Source organism: Scardinius erythrophthalmus (genome assembly GCF_964197995.2).
Source record: "Scardinius erythrophthalmus genome assembly, chromosome: 23".
NCBI lineage: Eukaryota > Metazoa > Chordata > Actinopteri > Cypriniformes > Leuciscidae > Scardinius > Scardinius erythrophthalmus.
The window spans coordinates 9,090,570-9,109,957 of record NC_138243.1 but is presented as its reverse complement, the minus strand read 5'-3'; the positions used below and the strand labels follow the sequence as shown (position 1 = coordinate 9,109,957).

The 19,388-nt window shown below is 37.3% G+C and overlaps 2 protein-coding genes across 3 annotated transcripts in view; both read left to right on the top strand.

Moving 5' to 3' along the window:
• The window catches only part of LOC308683820 (putative G-protein coupled receptor 21), a 1,254-nt gene extending 172 nt beyond the window's left edge, over positions 1-1,082 (top strand). Inside the window, exon 1 of the mRNA XM_081354605.1 lies at positions 1-1,082. This exon is cut by the window's left edge and continues 172 nt beyond it. Within this exon, the coding sequence (XP_081210731.1) occupies positions 1-960 (960 nt within the window). The 3' untranslated portion in view covers positions 961-1,082.
• Positions 1-19,388, top strand: part of rabgap1 (RAB GTPase activating protein 1) — a 114,278-nt gene that overhangs the window by 68,161 nt on the left and 26,729 nt on the right. For both annotated transcript variants that reach the window (XM_081354595.1, XM_081354596.1), the window contains 3 exons: positions 15,207-15,320; positions 18,371-18,445; positions 18,678-18,803. In XM_081354595.1, coding sequence (XP_081210721.1) covers positions 15,207-15,320; positions 18,371-18,445; positions 18,678-18,803 — 315 coding nt within the window. The remainder of the gene's footprint in view (positions 1-15,206; positions 15,321-18,370; positions 18,446-18,677; positions 18,804-19,388) is intronic.

The window sequence follows — 19,388 nt, the reverse complement described above, 5'->3', positions numbered from 1 at the left end:
TTTAACACCTGCCTGCTGGAAGTAGCTGTTATTTTCTTCTTGACAGTGCTCATCATCTCTGGGAACCTGGTGGTTATATTTGTTTTCCACTGTGCCCCGCTACTCAGCCACCATACCACTAGCTCCTTTATACAGACTATGGCATACGCAGACTTCCTGGTTGGGGTCAGCTGTCTTATCCCTTCTTTGTCTCTTCTGCAACATCTGGAGAGATTGAACGAGAAACTCACCTGCATGGTTTTCAGCTACATGGTCTGCGTGTTGAAAAGTGTCTCCATGGCCTCTCTGGCATGCGTTAGTGTTGACCGTTATGTTGCCATCACCCGACCTCTGTCCTACACAGCTCTGGTCACACCCTGCCGTCTTCGCACTTGCATTACCCTTATTTGGCTGTACTCAGCGCTCATCTTTTTGCCCTCTTTTTTTGGTTGGGGTAAGCCGGGATACCACGGTGATGTATTTAAATCATGCTCCTCCTGGGACACCCAGCCCCTTTTTACCGCCTTTATTGTTGCGGCCCTCTATGCACCAGCTGCTTTTACAGTTTGTTTCACTTATGCCCATATCTTTCGGATCTGTCGGCAACACACTCGGCAGATCAGTCAGCGGAGAGCTCGCTTTGGCCCACAGGATCCTGAGCCAGGTGAGCAAGCTTGCACGGACAAACGCTACGCCACCGTACTCTTCCGTATCACCAGTGTGTTCTACCTGCTTTGGCTTCCCTACATCATTTACTTTTTACTGGAGAGCGCAGGGATATACCGCCATGCCATTGCCTCATTCCTGACCACATGGCTGGCCATTAGCAATAGTTTTTGCAACTGTCTCATTTACAGCCTGTCTAACAGCGGCTTCCGCAAAGGCCTCAAGCGCCTCTGCCTGCTTTGTCTGCAACGCACCGACACCAAGAAGCCCCTAGGAGATCCACCAGTGCCTCCGCGCCCTGTGTGCCATGTGTAACGCCATCGTTTGGCAAGATAGTGAGCTTTATGTTGATGGCAAGGGCCTTGACAATTAAGTGGATCCTGAAGATTGGTTTCGGCATCTGTGCACTATCCTAGTTCGCTCCCGGTGTTCTGAATGAGGCTAGATGACAACGGTCCGTTTGCCTTTATGTATAGCTGCAGGATTACCCAGTAGGAAGAAATGTACCTTTGACCTTGGTCATTAGAGATGAAGTGGACAACTATGTGAGAGTGGGCTATTCTCATTGGTGTTTTGAGATATACCATTCTCAACAGTTTTTGCTCCAATGATAAATTAAGAAATGAGGAAAGGAGATAAATCTAATTCTGTGAGACAGAATTGTAATTATAAAGTCTTTAGATTGCATTAAATATTGTCTGTATGCAAAAACAATTTTTATTTATGACAATAATGCAAAGACAAAGTTGGGCTCAGCAAATGTCTTATTAAAAGAAGACAAGCTCATGTCTTTCAGCTAGCTGATCTTTTAGACTTTGTGGTGAATTTACCTGCCTTTGTGGACTTTAAGTTCTGCTCATGTTGTCAGCACATCGAGTAACCAATTGTCTCTGTTTCTCCAGTTAACTTGCTCACGTCTGTTTAAATGTAGGAAGAAAAGAAGGATCTGCTAGACTGATGTAAAATCTGAAGAATTATAGACTAAATGTTAAAATGATCTTCTGACAGTCTCTGACAGAGACTCTACAAAGATTAAGAGCATTCCCAAGGGCTGTCCTGGTTTCGGACTCATAATCTTAGTTATGTTTTTACTAGTAATATTCAATTCTTGCCTCGTAATTTCCAAGGATAATCTTTTCACTACCCTGCTCTCAGTGGAGGAATGTGTTTGCTAGATCTGCAGTGTATCTTGTCTCTGAATCAGTGACAAGTCTTGACCTTCAGCAATCACAATTGGAATTTTTCTAAAGCCCTTTTCCCAAAGAGCAGAATTCTACTCTTGCCCCTAAGCAATGCCACGATTACATGGTCTTCCTATTTTCTGCTTATTTAAAGCCATGAAGGGATTACATAACCACGCCTCCAGTCAGAGGACATCATCTTTTAAAAACGCAGTAATACAACAGCAAACGGATGGCACATTGTACCTGATTCCTTTCTAACCCTTGATCGCACTGGAGATGAACTTCCTTGCTGAAACAAACATTCTACCACCCCAACATCAACTCCTATTCTATAGGCTAACCATCCTGCAAATCATTCTGAAAGGTCTATTTAACTACTTGGGAGTATTTTATCTGATTCATAATTGGATTTCAGTTTGATTTGAATGTCTCCTGGACAGAATGACACTTGGACTTTCTTTCCCTCTGCCCTGCAGTTTCAATCCTCTCTTGCCATGCTTGGTTTGCTTCCACAGGTTACAATGTGTCCAAATGCACAATCGCACTTAAAATATTGCATAATGCAGTTAAGCACAACACAGAATCACATGGCCGTAATAGATGTTAGTTGCTTAATTCTGCATTTGGGCCCTTAAGATGAACAACGCCGCAGTGGTGAAGGTTGCTGACGTGGACAAGAACCAAAAAAGCTTGTTGTGTTCAACTCAAGGTGTGTTAGGACACTTGGATAAAATGGTCAGAAGAAAATCTACTAAAACAGTGATACCTCGATGCAGAGGTCAAAGTTTTAAGTTTCAGTTGGCAAATGCTTCTGGAGAGTCCTGCATGTACACACACACACACACACACACACACACACACACACACACACACACACACACACACACACACACACACACACACACACACACACACACACAAGCATTAAACTGCATCTTTCAGCGCTGTACTATTTATCTTTATGACACTCTTGAAAAGCCTAATACACAGATTCTGTACATAATTCATATGTGGAGGTGCCAAGAAAATAGAGGGCATTGAAAATCATGCCCGTTGTAATTTTTTTTTCATGCTGTGACTATGATTATAAATTCACTCATTTGGATGGTACTGTTTAAAATACTTTCTTAAGCGAATAGCTTTGTCCTTATAGCTGACCAAAGTAACAATATTTATTGATGTTCTCTGATGGAATTGTTTTTTATATATAGAATAGAATAGAACAGAATAGAATAGAATACATACAGGAACCACAAAATGTAATAAGATTGAAAATACTCATTGAATGGATTGATTATTTGTAGTATGTAAGGCGTTTATTATATCAAATACAGTCTGCATTCCTCTTTGTATTTAATCTAATAGTATTTATGAACTTTACCTTCTCTTAAATTGTTTTAAGAGAAAACATTTTTTCCTTTGGAGGAGAGGGTTATATACTGTGGCATATTCCCAACACATTTTGTATGGAACCATGGGGAAAAAATGCTCAAATTTTATCACCAAAACCAGTAGTTTGACTGTTATAAATTGGATTAAGTAATGGATCTAGTTGTCATGCCATGTCACTTCAGTTAATGACTGAATTGCCTAAAGGTTGAGGTTTTCATAACTGTAATACTGTGACGTGAAGAATTGTCTTATGACTTCAAAAAAGTGTCTCTTTAAGTGTTTAATCAAGCTTTTGATAGGTGACATGTAAAGTCTGAACTGCCATGTCATGGCAGGTTGCTGTGCAATACTTCTACTCGATAGAGAGTGATAGAAAACATATCACACATAAAAGAAAAAGGGCTTTTAATTTTTTTCTAGCTTGTTTGTTCAAATGTAGATCTTGATCTTGTGTCCTCTGGCTGTGTGCTGTTTTTGAACCAGAGCAGTTTAGCCATTTACCCATCCATTGCTTTATTGATCGCACATGACCGTGTGTGTGTGCGCACACGTGCATGGATGTGTATGCGCTTTAAACAGAATAAAGGTTCGTGTCTATTCCAGGGACTTGTTTTTTAGCATTCGTCTTGATTGCTTTTAGGACTTTTTAATGACCCTGGACCTCTGGACTCACCCAGGACTGCATCCTCTCTCTTGTCTTAAGAAACAGTCCATGTATTCAACTAAAGGAATCAAATTAAATGAAACGGCCATGCTTGAGAAGCAAAACATTTGCTTGTTTATAAATCATTTGGATTGGTTGAATTTTCAGAAACCATACATTTTTGCTCTCATTTGACTGATTCTGATGTCTTTCTCATTGGTCGCCAGTCAATTCTTTCTATATAAATGAAATCAAAATTGTAGTTGGTTTTTCTGCATAAATTACTGAGAAAATCCAGATCTTGAAGCATGCGTATCTGTTCATTTTCAGATGCTGTAGATATTGTCTTCTAAGGTTGTTTCTACATACCTCTTAGTCTCTGAAGGATATTGTAAGTGGGATTGTATATTGGTTTTATGTACTACATGGAAATGAAATAGAATGGATTTTTGAGGCACTAATGCTGCCCAATCAGGTGTCAGCATTGCATGTTTTGCTTTGTAGATGATGGTACTTCTGTCATGGGTAAAAGTTGGTGAAATGATTTGAACTTTTGGGACATTTTGATGCCAGAGAGCTTTTTTTTTGTTTGTTTGTTTTTTGTTCTCCTTATGATGCCAAAGTATTCTTTTTTCCTTTCCTGTGGGAAAACTGCTCTGTTCTTGAAATCAAAGTCAAGGGCTAGTGCTCTCAAGGGAGAAAATCTCCCAAATATGACTTGCTCTCCGCTGTGCCATATTAGGACGCAGGACCCAACCGGCCCCTGCCATCGCAGAAAATGGTGGGCTGCGCTGGAACAGTGTGTGTTCTCTCCCTGAGGAACACACTTCATCGCACACACACAAACACTCCCCTCCTTTACCTCATCTTGATTGTGCTAGGCATCTTTGAGTTTATTCATGTATGTTTTAACAATCCGTTAAATTGCTGAGCCAGGCTCCTTAATGAATTGCTCATGATCTTGCCCTCCTAAGCGGGTCTGATTTTTTATTTGATTAACTGGAGAGAATTGTTTTTCGCCTTTCACCTTAAATCATTCCAAATTATATTTCATTTCTTTTCATAAGTGAACACTTTGCCTAAGAGGATATGAAAGCACTGCAAAGTTTTTGTGATTTAACAGCATTTTGAACTGAAGTTGCTGAAATCTGCTTCTCTGTATTTTCTTCAGCATTTCAACAAATTGTCTGGTGTGTGTAGGGCTGTAGCTGAGGTACTGGTGTAGTGTACCACACATTTTGTAATGATGTCTTGTTTTAGAAAATAATTGTCAATAATATATTTATATTCTGGTATATCTGCACTGAGGAAATAAATGTGATCTTATCCTATCTTATTTGAACGCTTGTCATTGTAAGGAGAAATGTATGGTTGAGTGAGTTGTGTGTGTGTGTGTGTGTGTGTGTGTGTATGATGAATTACTTTTTAATGTAAATGTATGTGCCTAGTATGCATTTCTGACAGTACATTAAAAAACTGTTGGTACATGCTTGCAATATCACTTGTTCGTCACGTGCACACATCCACAATTTAACGTCAAAAGTACACGTCAGTGTAATGCATTGGAAAACATTTGCTGATGCTTTTAAGCCTTGCCAACTTAAACATATGGTTTTCTGTGACGTTGGAAAAACAGAATTGCCTTTGTTTTTATAAGTGCTGTAAGTTTCTCATGACCTTATTTGATGTTGCATAAAATTGCTGTGTTCACCAAATGTAACAATTATCTAGGTTTTCTTTGCATGTCTAGACAAGGTTTCGTCAAGCTATAAGACCATCCCAATTGCAAAGCATTAATTTAAACAGGTTTAAAACACAAATCAAAAAGCTTTTTACTCTGCAGTAATATTTGTCTTGCACTTTTCCTAACTAGGAGTGACAAGTTTCCAGCGATAAGTAATTTGTCTGTCTAACCTGCCGCTCGACGCAACGAGCACAGCCTAGTTAATGTTTAATACACAATTATGTGGAGCTGAATTTTGAAGCAGTGAGATTTCACACTGGACGGACTACCCAATACAACACCACAGAAAGAGAAACCAAGCGACCAGCAAAATGTCCTGGTTAGGACCTGGGCTGTGTGTTATATCTACAATATATTTGCAATAGTTTTTCTGTTAATTATAAGAACTAAGCGGTTTAATTAACAATTTTATGATGTTATTATTTAGCCTTTGTTTCATAAAGACCATGTCATTAGACTAGTTTCACCATCCTTATTTGTCATATAACATGCGATTTATGAGTGTAAAGACATGTTTGCTGCTCATTCATTCTACAGATTCATTTAGAAACTAAAACCCAGGAAACAACCCTGGTTTAACAGAGAAGTGCATGCTCAAAGAAAGGAGTGTAGAAGGGCAGAGAGAAAATGGAAAAAGGATAAATTGCTCATTTTTACCAACTATTGCAAAATGATTTGTCCAAATTTCAAAGTGGTTGCTCTGCAAAGGTCCAAATACTTTAAAAACTTGATTTCTCAAAACTGTCCAAATATTCTGTTCTCTACTGTCAACTCTATACTTAATCCTCCCATTGTGGTTGGTCTTGATTGTGGCCATTGTGGCACAGTCAAGTTGTGAGAAACAAAATCGGTTGTATTAAATCTTAGATTTGAGCATATCTATCTCAGTAACTCTGGTACTTACATTTGAGTCTGACTAACTTTTAAAAATGTTATCCTACTTAATACTCGGAGTTGTTGGATATTATCTACATCTTATAGGATTGAACACGTCATTATGCTTTTCCAACTGCTTTGGTCAAGGACGTGTTGGATTATGTGTTCGATTAGGACATTTGTTATTCTCTTTGTTATTAACAATTCTTTTACAAAAAGAAACTTGTTTTAAACATGCTGTCGTTCATCCGTTGCTTAAAAAAGCACATTTTGATCCATCTGATTTTAACTACAGACCCATTTAAAAACTACCCATTTTTATCGAAAGTGTTGGAGAAAGCTGTTTAGATTTTTTTTTTTTTTTTTTTGGTGTTCAAGAAACATTTCTAATTATCAATGTTGAAAACAGTTGTGCTGTTAAGCATTATTAATATTTGAGCACCAATAATTAATAATAATTGAGCAGCAAATCAGCAAATTAAAATGGTTTCTGTAGGATCATGTGACACTGAATAATGGAGTAATGATGCTGAAAAATGTAGCTTTGCTTTAGGAATAAATTCCAATTAAATTAATACATTAAAATATTTTGAATAAAAAAATTAAAAAATAAGAATTTTTGAACAAATAAATGCAGACTTGGTGAGGACAAGAGATGACTTTATTTAAAATGTTTAAAAGTGCATTATTTAATTGGTGTATTTAAATGAAAAAAATATTAATTTTCTGTCTTTGTGTTTATTTACTGAATCGTGTGGAAAACATTACTTAATTATTTTAACAAGATTCTTAGTGTTTTACTTCTTGCATTAAACATTTTAAATCTGTGTGGCTACAATGGCTGTTTGGTTAAAGTGATGGTTACTCAGATTAAAAGCACTCTTAAGTCGGCGCCGATAGCCTCGTGGGCAGCGCCGACATATAGCGCGGTTGTGCTTCGGGCGACCCGAGTTCGAGTCCCGGCTCGTGGACCTTTTCCCGACTTTTCTCTCTCTCCCACTTTGCTTCCTGTCTGCTTCCTGTCCTATCATACAAAAGGCAAAAATAAATCTTAAAAAAACCCCAAAAAAACCAAAACCCTTTTAAGTAATTTCAAAGTAAATGCATACGTGTATCAAACATCATCAGACGGAAAATGTGTTCAGTGTAACACTGTGTCCTAACTTAGTTTCCACAAAGACTGTTTACATAATACAGTGTACAATTGTACAATCTCATTAAACCTTTCTTTAGTCCCTAATGTATTCTAACAGACCCCGGTGATCGCTGACTCTCCCAGACATGTGCCCAGTGGGTGAGATGTTGAAAGGAAAAGGATGTGGACCCTCCCTGCCTCCGTCTGTGAGGGAGTGGACTGCAGTCAACCCACCAGCTCACCCAGCCTCAGTCTCTTACTCGCTTTCATCAAGCTCACTACACTTTTTATAATCAGCCTCCCCCCAAGAAAAACAAAATGCCATTTTCGCTCATTGTTGCCGATCAGAATAAACGACTGTAAACAATGGTCAGGAAAAAAAAGTACAGTACTTCCTGCGGAAGCAACCTTCCTTCACCACACACACACACACACAATCTCACCATCACAGTCAAAACCCAACACAAGTTGCGCTCCGCACTCACGCAAAAGGTTCTCAGATGTCTTATGTCACCATGGTTTTCTTAGCACTTTTCAGGGTCCAGAATGACTTTCCCCAATGCCGGCAGAACATAAATATGGCTCCTCAGGTACTGTGTCTTCCCAGCAAACCCTGAACAACTCCTCCTGGAGTAGCTAGACGGAGGCTGAGAACAAGAGTTCAGATACCTTCTGAAAAAAATAAAAAAAGATTTACCATCATCCATTAAGTCTTTGTTTATTATTCACCTTTTCCTGCCATTATTTGCATTCTTTCTTTCCTTTAACTCCTCTTGGAAGGAAGAAATTTGTACCTCTTAAGACCTAATGCTTGGGTTCTGCTCAAAATATCCTCGTATCGTTTGTTTATTCATTTATTCATTCTTCTTTCATAAGAATTGCAATATTAATTGCATTAATAATATAATCAATAAGAAGAATCGATTTTTAATAAAATCGTGACTTCAATAATCAATTTGAAGGGAATTGTGAGGTACCAAAAGATTCCCACCCCACAGGAAATGATAATATAGACCCTCGTGATTGTGTGTCTTCTGAAATTTCAGATTATTTGACATTTTTATATCAAAGCAAGTTTAGTAAGGCTGTAAAATGTCATGTGGTACGTCCTGCAAAAAATGTAATTACTTGATATTTATAAATTAATAATTGATATCCGTAAAAAATATATATTTTAATTTTTTTAAATTATTTTTTTTAAATTATTTCTTGATAGTTGTACCACTTTTTTTGTGTGTGTGTGAAAATTATATCAAACCATTTGAAATTACATTCATTGGCATATGCATTTTAAAGTAGATTTTCTCTTTTTTTTTTCTTTTTTTTTTTTTTTTTTTTTGCTGACCTAATTTGTTTTGTACCCTTTTTATCAGACATTAGTTTGTGACTTTTTGGCATTAAATCCATCAGTCCAGATCTGCTTTCAATCCATTTTCTCACCCCAATAGTTGATTTCTCTAATCTGAGACTAAACTACTAAACTTCTGAACCCATTCCTCAGAGACATGCTTTAGATCAGTTGAGGTCCAGTCAGACTGGTCTGACTATGCTCTGATCTCGGACTGAGCTATTTTTAGCTTCTTCTAGTCCACCGGATTCACCATAACCCTGTACTAGTTTCTTCTTAGACCCTTTTCCATTCTCTTCTCATCTTACTAGCTTGTTTGAGCAGTGGGTCAGTTTGCCTCTGCCTGAGTTTGCGTAGCAGCTGAGCTACTGGCTGCGGATGCATTATTTAGTGGCTCCTCTCTTCCACATAAACATAGCATCAATTATAGAAAGAGAGGGCAATTAATCTTTGAAAAGGGGGTATGCTTACTAAGGCAGGAATCCGCTGTTAGCACAAGTGTGTGGGCGCTTCCAAGCGAATTGCACGCATACACGCCTGTCTGTTTTGTGTTCGGAAGAAGAAATATAAATAAAAAATATTTCCCTGAAGATTATTTCCTGGCCTTTTAGTTTCAGTACCTTTGTTAGCAGGTGGCAATTGACTTGTATTACATGTGGGATGGTGTGAATTAGGTAGGTAGGAGGCCCAAACCTACAACGCATATGGCGACTTTTCTGTGAGAGTCTGGAAAATTACTGACAGAAGCAGTGGATCAAGGCAATGACAACTCTTTTGCTTTCACCACCTTGTTCCATTCCTTCTGTCACTATTTTTTTAGTGTGATAAAGGCAGTGCGTGACGACCGATATCAATCATGCATTTTGGAGAAGATTGTAGTCTTGTGCTGGAGAGCAGATGAATAAAACATGGTGTCCTTAATTCAGGCTGAACCCCACCGTCCATACGTGCTCAACCAAAGAGAGCTGGGAAAACTGGAGGAGAACAGAGCTAAGTGTAACTATTTTGTGTACCTAGTGTAAAATAGATTTATTAAAGAAAAGGGGGGTAAAATAGTAAAAGTCCAATAAAAATACACACTTGTGCCAAAATTTATGATCATTGATCAAAATGATCATAAAAACAAAACTGAAAAAGACAAAAATGTCCATAAGGACGCACAAGGGTCAAATAAACATTTTTGTTTTGTTTTTTATTGCTGAATTATGAGTGTTGAACTTTCTTCTCCTGCGTCCTGTTCTTCTGCATGCACCCTCTTTTTTTTTAGGAAGTAACGTAATAATGTAACACTGGAGGAGACTCCCCATTTCTACCAGGATGAACGCTTTGTCTGGTGTTCATGTAGTCAGACATTCAAACTGTGATCGTGGTTATTGCATTTTATAGTAAAATAAATGTTATGAAACGGATAGTTCCAGTCCTTGATTCTGATTGGTTGAGCCGCGTTCGAAGCCGTTGTAAATTACTCAACAAACACACACCTGTGACCGCATTACATTAGTATTACTGCGCAACTGCCGTTTGTGATGCTTTGTTGCTTTCACACCGGATGCGTAACGACAAAGCGAATAGTTCGTGTGCGAATAGTTCGCGTCAAAACCCATCACATGAGCTGCGTAAACACGGTCTCTATCTCTATCTTTGACGATTAGCTTTCTATCCCAAATGTAGTTTAGCCTTCTAGCCAACACAGCACAGGACTATACAACGACGAAAACTATCACACAACATACTCACAGTCGTGATAACTGAGTTGGCTGGCAATGCTACGCCACACAATCATTGTCCTTGTAGTATGCGATTGGCTGAAGCCTTTTTTGTCGCCGCAAAAGTAAAAAAAAAAATCGACATCGAAGCGAAAAAAATAGAAGTTGTTTTTTCGCCGCAGCACATTCGCGTTCGATGTGGAAGCGCTCATTACACAAACAGCTGATAAAAAAATAAAACCATCGCGCGAATTATTCGTGCGGCAAAATCGCGTCCAGTGTGAAAGGACCTTAACAACGCCCCGTAGCTGTTCTAAATCCACTGTAAAACACGGCTTCGCTGGGCTTATTGCTTAAGTAATCTGCAGAACCATGAGAGTAGAGATTTCTGTAGTTGTAGATTTTGCCCATGCTCAGGCAAGTGTGTATGTGTGTTAGACATGCAGTAATGAGTCATTACTCTACTTCTCTCGCATCTCTGATATTAATGAGCACATTTAATAATCATTTTAATTATGATATATAGTTAGTATGATTCTATCATGTGACTTTCCTCCTCACTTAAAGGGTCTTTAACATTGCCCAAGGCGGTTACAAGTCAAATGAGGACTTGCATGGAAATAGCAGGGTTATAGGAATCCGACATGAGCATTATGGGGTGACACTATGAGCACATTAAGGAAGTAGGACTTCACTCTTCCTGGAAATGATGTTGGAATTTAGTGCACTGTCTTTGCTGTGCTGTGCTAGTAACTTTTTGGGTTTATAATAACTGACAGCCATGGGCATGATGTAATATTTTGCATTATTGTCTTTTAAAATGCAGTTTTCCCTCAAGCTTCCGTAACTCCCGTCGGGTGTGTGTTTGGAAGAGAGAGCACCTATAAATAGATGTTGTATAATCTAGATTGAGTTTTGTGACACGCATTGCTAAACTGTTAAACAGATTGTTAAACAGAAATAAACATAACACAAAACAGCCTTTGTTTATGACACTTACTCTTAGATTTGGGAGCAAAATTTAACATCCAAAGTGATTTAATTCAGCATATGTGTGCCAACACGAGCAGGCTTTGATCTAGCGGGTATAATAATAGATGGATGGGAAAACTAAAGTGCGACAGAAATAGGAATGGTTGTCCATTAACAGTCTGCGGCCCCAGGCGCTCATGGTTTGTTTATTATGATAGTGATCTAGTTGAATGTGATCTAGTTTTTTGCAACAATCTATCTAGACTGAATTGTTGTTCTGAAAACTTTACATGGTGAGGAGATTATATGACTAGAAATGTTAGCAGTTCCTGATTTCTGACCAGTAGGTTTTAGGGGCTGGTGTAGAAACATGCTTATTGCCTGCATAATGGCCAAGTTACAGCATGGGCTGACCGTCAAAACGAACCAACCAAACTTTGGTTACACCTACATACGTGAAGCTTAATAAAATTTGAACATTTGCTCTCTTCTGTTATTCATCATCCTTTTCGGCAACATTTCAGATAATTCAAATCCACAGGAAATTGCAGTATAATCCTAAATTAATTGGATAAATTGAAATTGGTACACGGTGAACTCCAGTGGAGTGATGTTTCTCTGGTCAGGTAAAGTAACATCTCCTCCTGAGTTGGAGTCTCCATGTCTGTATGTGACCCATGCACAGGCTATTTTGAGCTACAGGCAAAACGAGTGAAAAATTACAATTTTGATCGATTTTGAGGTTTTTACAAAAACATTAAGCCCTCGTCTAGCTTTCCCAGTGCTCCAAATAGCGATTAAACATCTGAAAGTATCTTTATTTGTGTGTTTACCTTTCCTTTGTCCATGAAAAATGCATTTTTTCTCTGCCTGCTTCTCGACTGGCGCCTCCCCTCAGCACAAGTTTGGCATCGTTTTAAAGCGCAGTATTCCAACTTTGGGAATATTCCTGGCGAATTCTCGATGGCCAATGATATGTGATTTTCAAAATCATACTGATGAAAACAAAACAATCTTACTCGCGCTGACTGACAGAGCCGAAACGTGCGCGCAAAGACGCCTCTCACATCCTCAATCTCAAATTTGTCAAGTCTTGGTTTGAACATGTGGAAGTATGAGAGATGCAGAAATGTCATCATTTTTAGCCGACTTCCCCTGTAAAGTTATGCTGGTTCACTATATAGACTAGCAACCAATCTGTCTTTAACCAGCCCTGAGGTGGTCTCTTCAGTTATTAAGAACTGCGATCAGTATCTCTGAGGCTCAAAGAAGCCTATATTTAGGTAGAGCAGCGCAGCAATAGGATTTAGCTGGAAATTGTCCCGTCACATGCTTTTTTAGGGAGCATAATGTAATAGTTGAACTGCTGAGAGCTGTACTTTGACTGAAGACATCTGAGTTGTGCATGGGGATCTTGCAAACTGAGAAATCTCTAGGATCTTTGGTCTTTGCTTGATGGCCTCCAGTGTTTGGCTAACGTACATGTGACCATATCTCATATCTTACAACCTCTGACACTCGAACACACACATAGGCTGAGCTTCTGGGATATTCAACATACTCTGTGTCTGTGATGCTGAAGGACACGCTCTTGAGCACACACAGATAAATTTCCACCTCGATTTGTCCACATTGCTCTTTGGGAATAAGAACACCCTGTTCCAGTCGACAGGTCTTGAGGCACTACATTCTTAAACCTGAGGTTTCAAAAGAGGGGTTTTGCAGTGATGCCCAAGAACTAGAGATCGACCGATATTGATTTTTTTTTTTACCGATACCAATTATTTGCGTTTATGTACCCGATAACCGATGTATAGAACCAATATTTATTCATTGTTTTAATGCTATTTTTGACAATTATAAAAACTGCACTGAACTGAACAAACTGTTATTTTTGCAATTCCACTCCTTCCTTACATACACACTTCTACATCAATAAATAGAGTCTGAAAGAGTGCAATTGTTTTTAAATTTGTATGTATGTGTGTGTATATATATATATATATGAGTCTGAACCAGTGATATGTGATTTTCAAAATCATGCTTTATATGTTATATACAGTATATATATGCAAAAATCATCAGAAAAATAAACAAAACAGCAAATACATCATTAGGGAGTCCATCTCATTTGGCATGTTATCAGAATTATTAATGTTTTGTCGGTCTCTAGATTATGATATACCTGCTGTTTTTATCTATGCGTTTACACAGAACGTCTCTCGCTAAGATAATAATAATAATTTTTTTTTATAGAGCTGTAATTATTTAGATGTTTATTAGCTAAATAAATGTAATATAGTAGACGTTTTAAACAAGTGGATCATGTTAAAAGCTGCATACTGTACGGTGGCCATGATGGAGCATTTCCTCAGCATCAACCCAGAGTGAACTCCATTATGCTAGACTAATGGTGAGCACAAACAACAGAGAGAGAAAATTAATTCAGCACTTTTATTTCCAACATGCACTCATTCATGGCTGTTTTATTTAAATCATGTAAAGTGACGTCTTTATTGGGACATGACTTGACGAACTCTGTGAGTTCGTCTCTATTTTTTAGAGCCAAGTTTAAACTATATAACAAGCTTTTATGTAACATTTCTTATTCGTGCATATCTCATTTGTGCATTAATAGCTGTTATGTTAAATAATGTTTATTAATTAAGTAATGCAAGTTATTTTACCTTTGAACACCATTGTTGACTCATCTCCCCTCAGACGCAATGCTTTCATGGCGGTCTTGTGTGCAATTCTTCAAACGGCCACAAGATGGTGGCGTTTATCGGTGAATCCGATATTACAAAACCAATACCTGATTATGGGAAAATGCTTAAATATCTGGAAAATGCTTAAATATCGGGAAAACGATATATCGGTCAATCTCTACATAGAACTAATTCTTAAAACGGTCACAAGATGGCGGATTATAATATCGGATTATTGGTGTATCCGATATTTCAAAACCTATACCAGATTATGTGAAAATGCTTAAATATCGGGGTAAAATTTCGGAGAAACATTGATCGATCTCTACAAGGAACTATTTTTTTGGGTTCCCCAAAGAACCTTTTGGTGAACTGTTGTTAAAAAACTTTTTTTTTTTTGTTTGTTTTTTTCATAGTGTGAAAAACATTTTAACAATCTAAAGAACTTTTTTTCACTATAATTAACCTTTTGTTGAATGAAAAGGTTCAATGGATGTTAAAGGCTCTTCGTGGAACCATCGATGCCAAATATAATTATTTTTTTGTTTTTAAATAGTGTATGTGTGTTCTGTCCATGCCCTATCCATTGCCCCCTAGTGGATAGGAGTGAAAAGTGAATGGAGACCAGCCTCGCTCAACCATTGCCAAGAGTTTGGGATGGGATGATCTGTTCGTTCAAACAAAGACAGATGGAGGGAGTCATTATTTTTACACTTCTGTTTTGTTATGATAGACAGTGGCACAGAAATCACACACTTTGTCTTTAAATTGTATTTTATTGGATGTTATGCATTGGATATTAGCGATTCCTTATGATAACATTTCTCTGTTTCTCTCGCTTGTCTTTTACTAGGAATCTCCACAGGACAGTGCCATCACTCGTGACATTAACCGTACGTTTCCTGCACACGACTACTTCAAAGACACCGGCGGTGATGGGCAGGACTCTCTCTATAAGATCTGTAAGGTGAGCCGGTGACCTGTCTGCCATTTGCTTTCAATTTGTCTGCTCAGCTCAGATTCTGCACTTTTGTTCCGCTCCTGTTCATTTATCATCTCCAGCTCTGCAAAATCAATTTCCTACCATTAAGAAAAGTTAAATTAAGTTTGTTCCAGTTTCTTTATAACCTTTCATTTTATAACTTTTTTAGGCTCATAGGAAATGTTACATGTATAAAAACACTGGATGGATAAATGGATGGGTATATAGCAGGATGCATTAATAAATAGTTATAGATGGATGGATGGATGGATAAATGGATGGGTATATAGCAGGATGCATTAATAAATAGTTATAGATGGATGGATGGATGGATAAATGGATGGGTATATAGCAGGATGCATTAATAAATAGTTATAGATGGATGGATGGATGGATGGATAAATGGATGGGTATATAGCAGGATGCATTAATAAATAGTTATAGATGGATGGATGGATGGATGGATAAATGGATGGGTATATAGCAGGATGCATTAATAAATAGTTATAGATGGATGGATGGATGGATAAATGGATGGGTATATAGCAGGATGCATTAATAAATAGTTATAGATGGATGGATGGATGGATAAATGGATGGGTATATAGCAGGATGCATTAATAAATAGTTATAGATGGATGGATGGATGGATGGATGGATAAATGGATGGGTATATAGCAGGATGCATTAATAAATAGTTATAGATGGATGGATGGATGGATGGATAAATGGATGGGTATATAGCAGGATGCATTAATAAATAGTTATAGATGGATGGATGGATGGATAAATGGATGGGTATATAGCAGGATGCATTAATAAATAGTTATAGATGGATGGATGGATGGATAAATGGATGGGTATATAGCAGGATGCATTAATAAATAGTTATAGATGGATGGATGGATGGATAAATGGATGGGTATATAGCAGGATGCATTAATAAATAGTTATAGATGGAAGGATGAATGGATGGATGGATGATATCTAGATGGATGGATAGATTAATGGATGGATGGATAAAGATGAATATATAGATCTTTGGATGGAGATATAAATGGTTGGATGGATGGATAGATATGTAGAAGGATGCATGGATGGATGATAGATATATACATGGATGAATGAATAAGTATAGAAGGATGGATGATATCTAGATAGCTGGATAAATGGATGGATAAAGATGAATGTATAGATGTTTGGATGGAGATATAAAATGGATGGATGGATGGATGGATGGATGGATGGATGGATGGATGGATATGGATTGGTGGATGTATTGATAATTGGATGGATAGTAAAATAGATGTATATAGATCGATGTATAGATGGTTGGATGTATAAATAGATATAGCGAGATTGATATAGATATCGCTGGATTTACGGATGCATGGATTGGAAATGAAATGAACTGACAGCTCTCATTCAAATAGAGGGAGCTGATACTGACAGAAGGGCACAGCTAAATGTGACATTTATTATAATGAGATTATGTGACATTATTTTTGAGTTCATTAAAATTAAAAGTTGTTATAATATGTTTTAAGCCTATTAAATGTTAACAATGGTGGCTTTTAATTATACAGTAAAAAATATTTTGAATAGAGGCATCAGTAGCACTACTGGTACCAGTGATACTGACTTTCATTCACAGTGCTTAGTAAAAAGATGCCATTAAACAAATATATATATAAAAAAAGTGAAAGTATGTATTACAATATAAAACTAAATATATATGTGTATATATATATATATATATATATATATATATATATATATATATATATATATATATAATATATAAAGTATGTTAGGTGTAATTAATCATGATTAGTTACAGAAAAGCTTGTGAATAGTTAGTTAATTTTCTTTTAATTGATTGACAGCACGAGAATGCAAGCAGTATTATGTGTATATAGATTCATCCCAATCTGTATTCATGTTTTGAACATCCACAATCATTTGGCTTTTTCAAAGCATATAAAGATGGTGGAAGTTCAGTAACCCCAAATCACCTGTTTAACAAATGCAAAAGCTCAGATTTTCTCCCAAAAATAATGAGGTCAGTGGTTTTAATATGAAAGCCACAAATGATGAGGGGAATGAGGAGATTGATGGTTAGGTTTCCATCTTTAGGCGTCTCTTAATAATTCACCAGCCCTCTTTCCGACTGTTACCGGCATCATTCATAGAGCACCATAGATTTCTCATATTGACTACACAGTTTGATTCAGTGCTCTCAATCCACAGTTCACAGAGTTTATTAGCACTGCAGTTTATGATTGTCACAATATTAGTTGGCGTGTTAGCACTTTCAGAGGTAAGTAGGTCAATCTGGAAGATTCTGAGGTATAGGATTTAAAGGGATAGTTCACCCAAAAATGTAATTCAGCCATCATTTACTCACCCTCATGTCGTTCCAAACCTGTAAGAGTTTCATTCAACTTCGCAACACAAATGAAATCTGAGAGATCCCTGTCCCGCCATTGACAGTCCACGCAACTAGCACTTTGACGCTTCAAAAAGTTCATGAAGAGATCATAAAAATAATCGAGCGGTTTCATCTGAATTCTATGAAGAGGCACAACCGCTTTATATGATAAACAGATTGAATTTAGGTTTTTATTCACATATAAACTTTGATCAAAGGACACATCAGATATGGTTAACGGAAGCTCGGTCATGCTTGACTCTTGCTCTTTATTAAATTTTTGAAGCGACAAAGTGTGTTGCGCAGCTGTCAGTGGAGGGACAGAAAGCACTCAGATTTAATTTAAAATATCTTCATTTGTGTTTCGAAGATGAATGAAAGTCTTACGGGTTTGCGACGACATGAGTGTGAGTAATTGATGAAAATGTTCAAATCTTTGGGTGAACTAACCCTTTAAATGTGAATGATTCTTTGTAAGATTGCATCGCTTTCCGCGTCATCATATTATAATAACCAGTTATTTTCATCTAAATTGCTACCAAGCAATTTAAAGCATTATCACCCATAATTCCAAATGTAACATTCTGTATCTTCTATCCTGCAGGCGTACTCTGTATATGATGAAGAAATCGGTTACTGTCAAGGACAGTCCTTCCTTGCCGCTGTGCTGCTACTACATGTGAGTGTCACAGACTCTTAAATCAAAGCATCTACAACATCTATAACATTTCATATAATGGCATATTTGTGTATTTGCACTTGCAAAATATTTGATTTAGTCAAGTACACTCCTTGGTTTGAACTAATGCATGTGGCATCATCCTTTGAGATGAGAGGTGGTGCCATCTAGTGGAGATTCCCTGTCGTGGGGTTTGTGATCATTGATGGTTTGCGGTCTCCGCTGTGTGCAGATGCCAGAGGAGCAGGCGTTCAGCGTGCTGGTCAAGATCATGTTTGAATACGGTCTCAGGGAGCTCTTCAAGCAGAACTTCGAAGACCTGCACTGCAAGTTCTTCCAGCTGGAGAGACTCATGCAGGTTAGTGTTACAAACTATGCATATTAGTTGATATATTCGGTTACAAATAATGACAGAATTTGCTAAAGGAAGGACAAAATAAGATCACATTTTAAATAAGCAGTTTAAATATCCAAATGTGCTATTCTTCCTATTGAAGAAATAGTCTCTGATGTATACTACACTACATAAAAAAGAAGAATATTTTGTCATATTTAAAGTAAGATAAAGTCTCATCAGAAGTATAACTACACAAGATATTAAGATATTAATGCTTTTTGAATGTAAGTCTATTTCGTCACATACTGTGTACTGTAATTCAAAAGTTTGGAGCTGTTAAGATTTCTTATTCTTCTGCTCGCCAAGGCTTCATTTATTTTATAAAAAATACAGAAAAAATACATAATATTTTGAAATATTATTGCAATTTCAAATAATTGTTTTCTACTTGAATATATTTTAAACAGTAATTTATTCCTGTGATGCAAAGCTGAATTTTCAGCATCATTACTGCAGTCTTTAGTATCACATGATCCTTCAGAAATCATTCTAATATGTAGATTTGATGCTCAGGAAACATTTATTATTACTATCAATGTTAAAAAC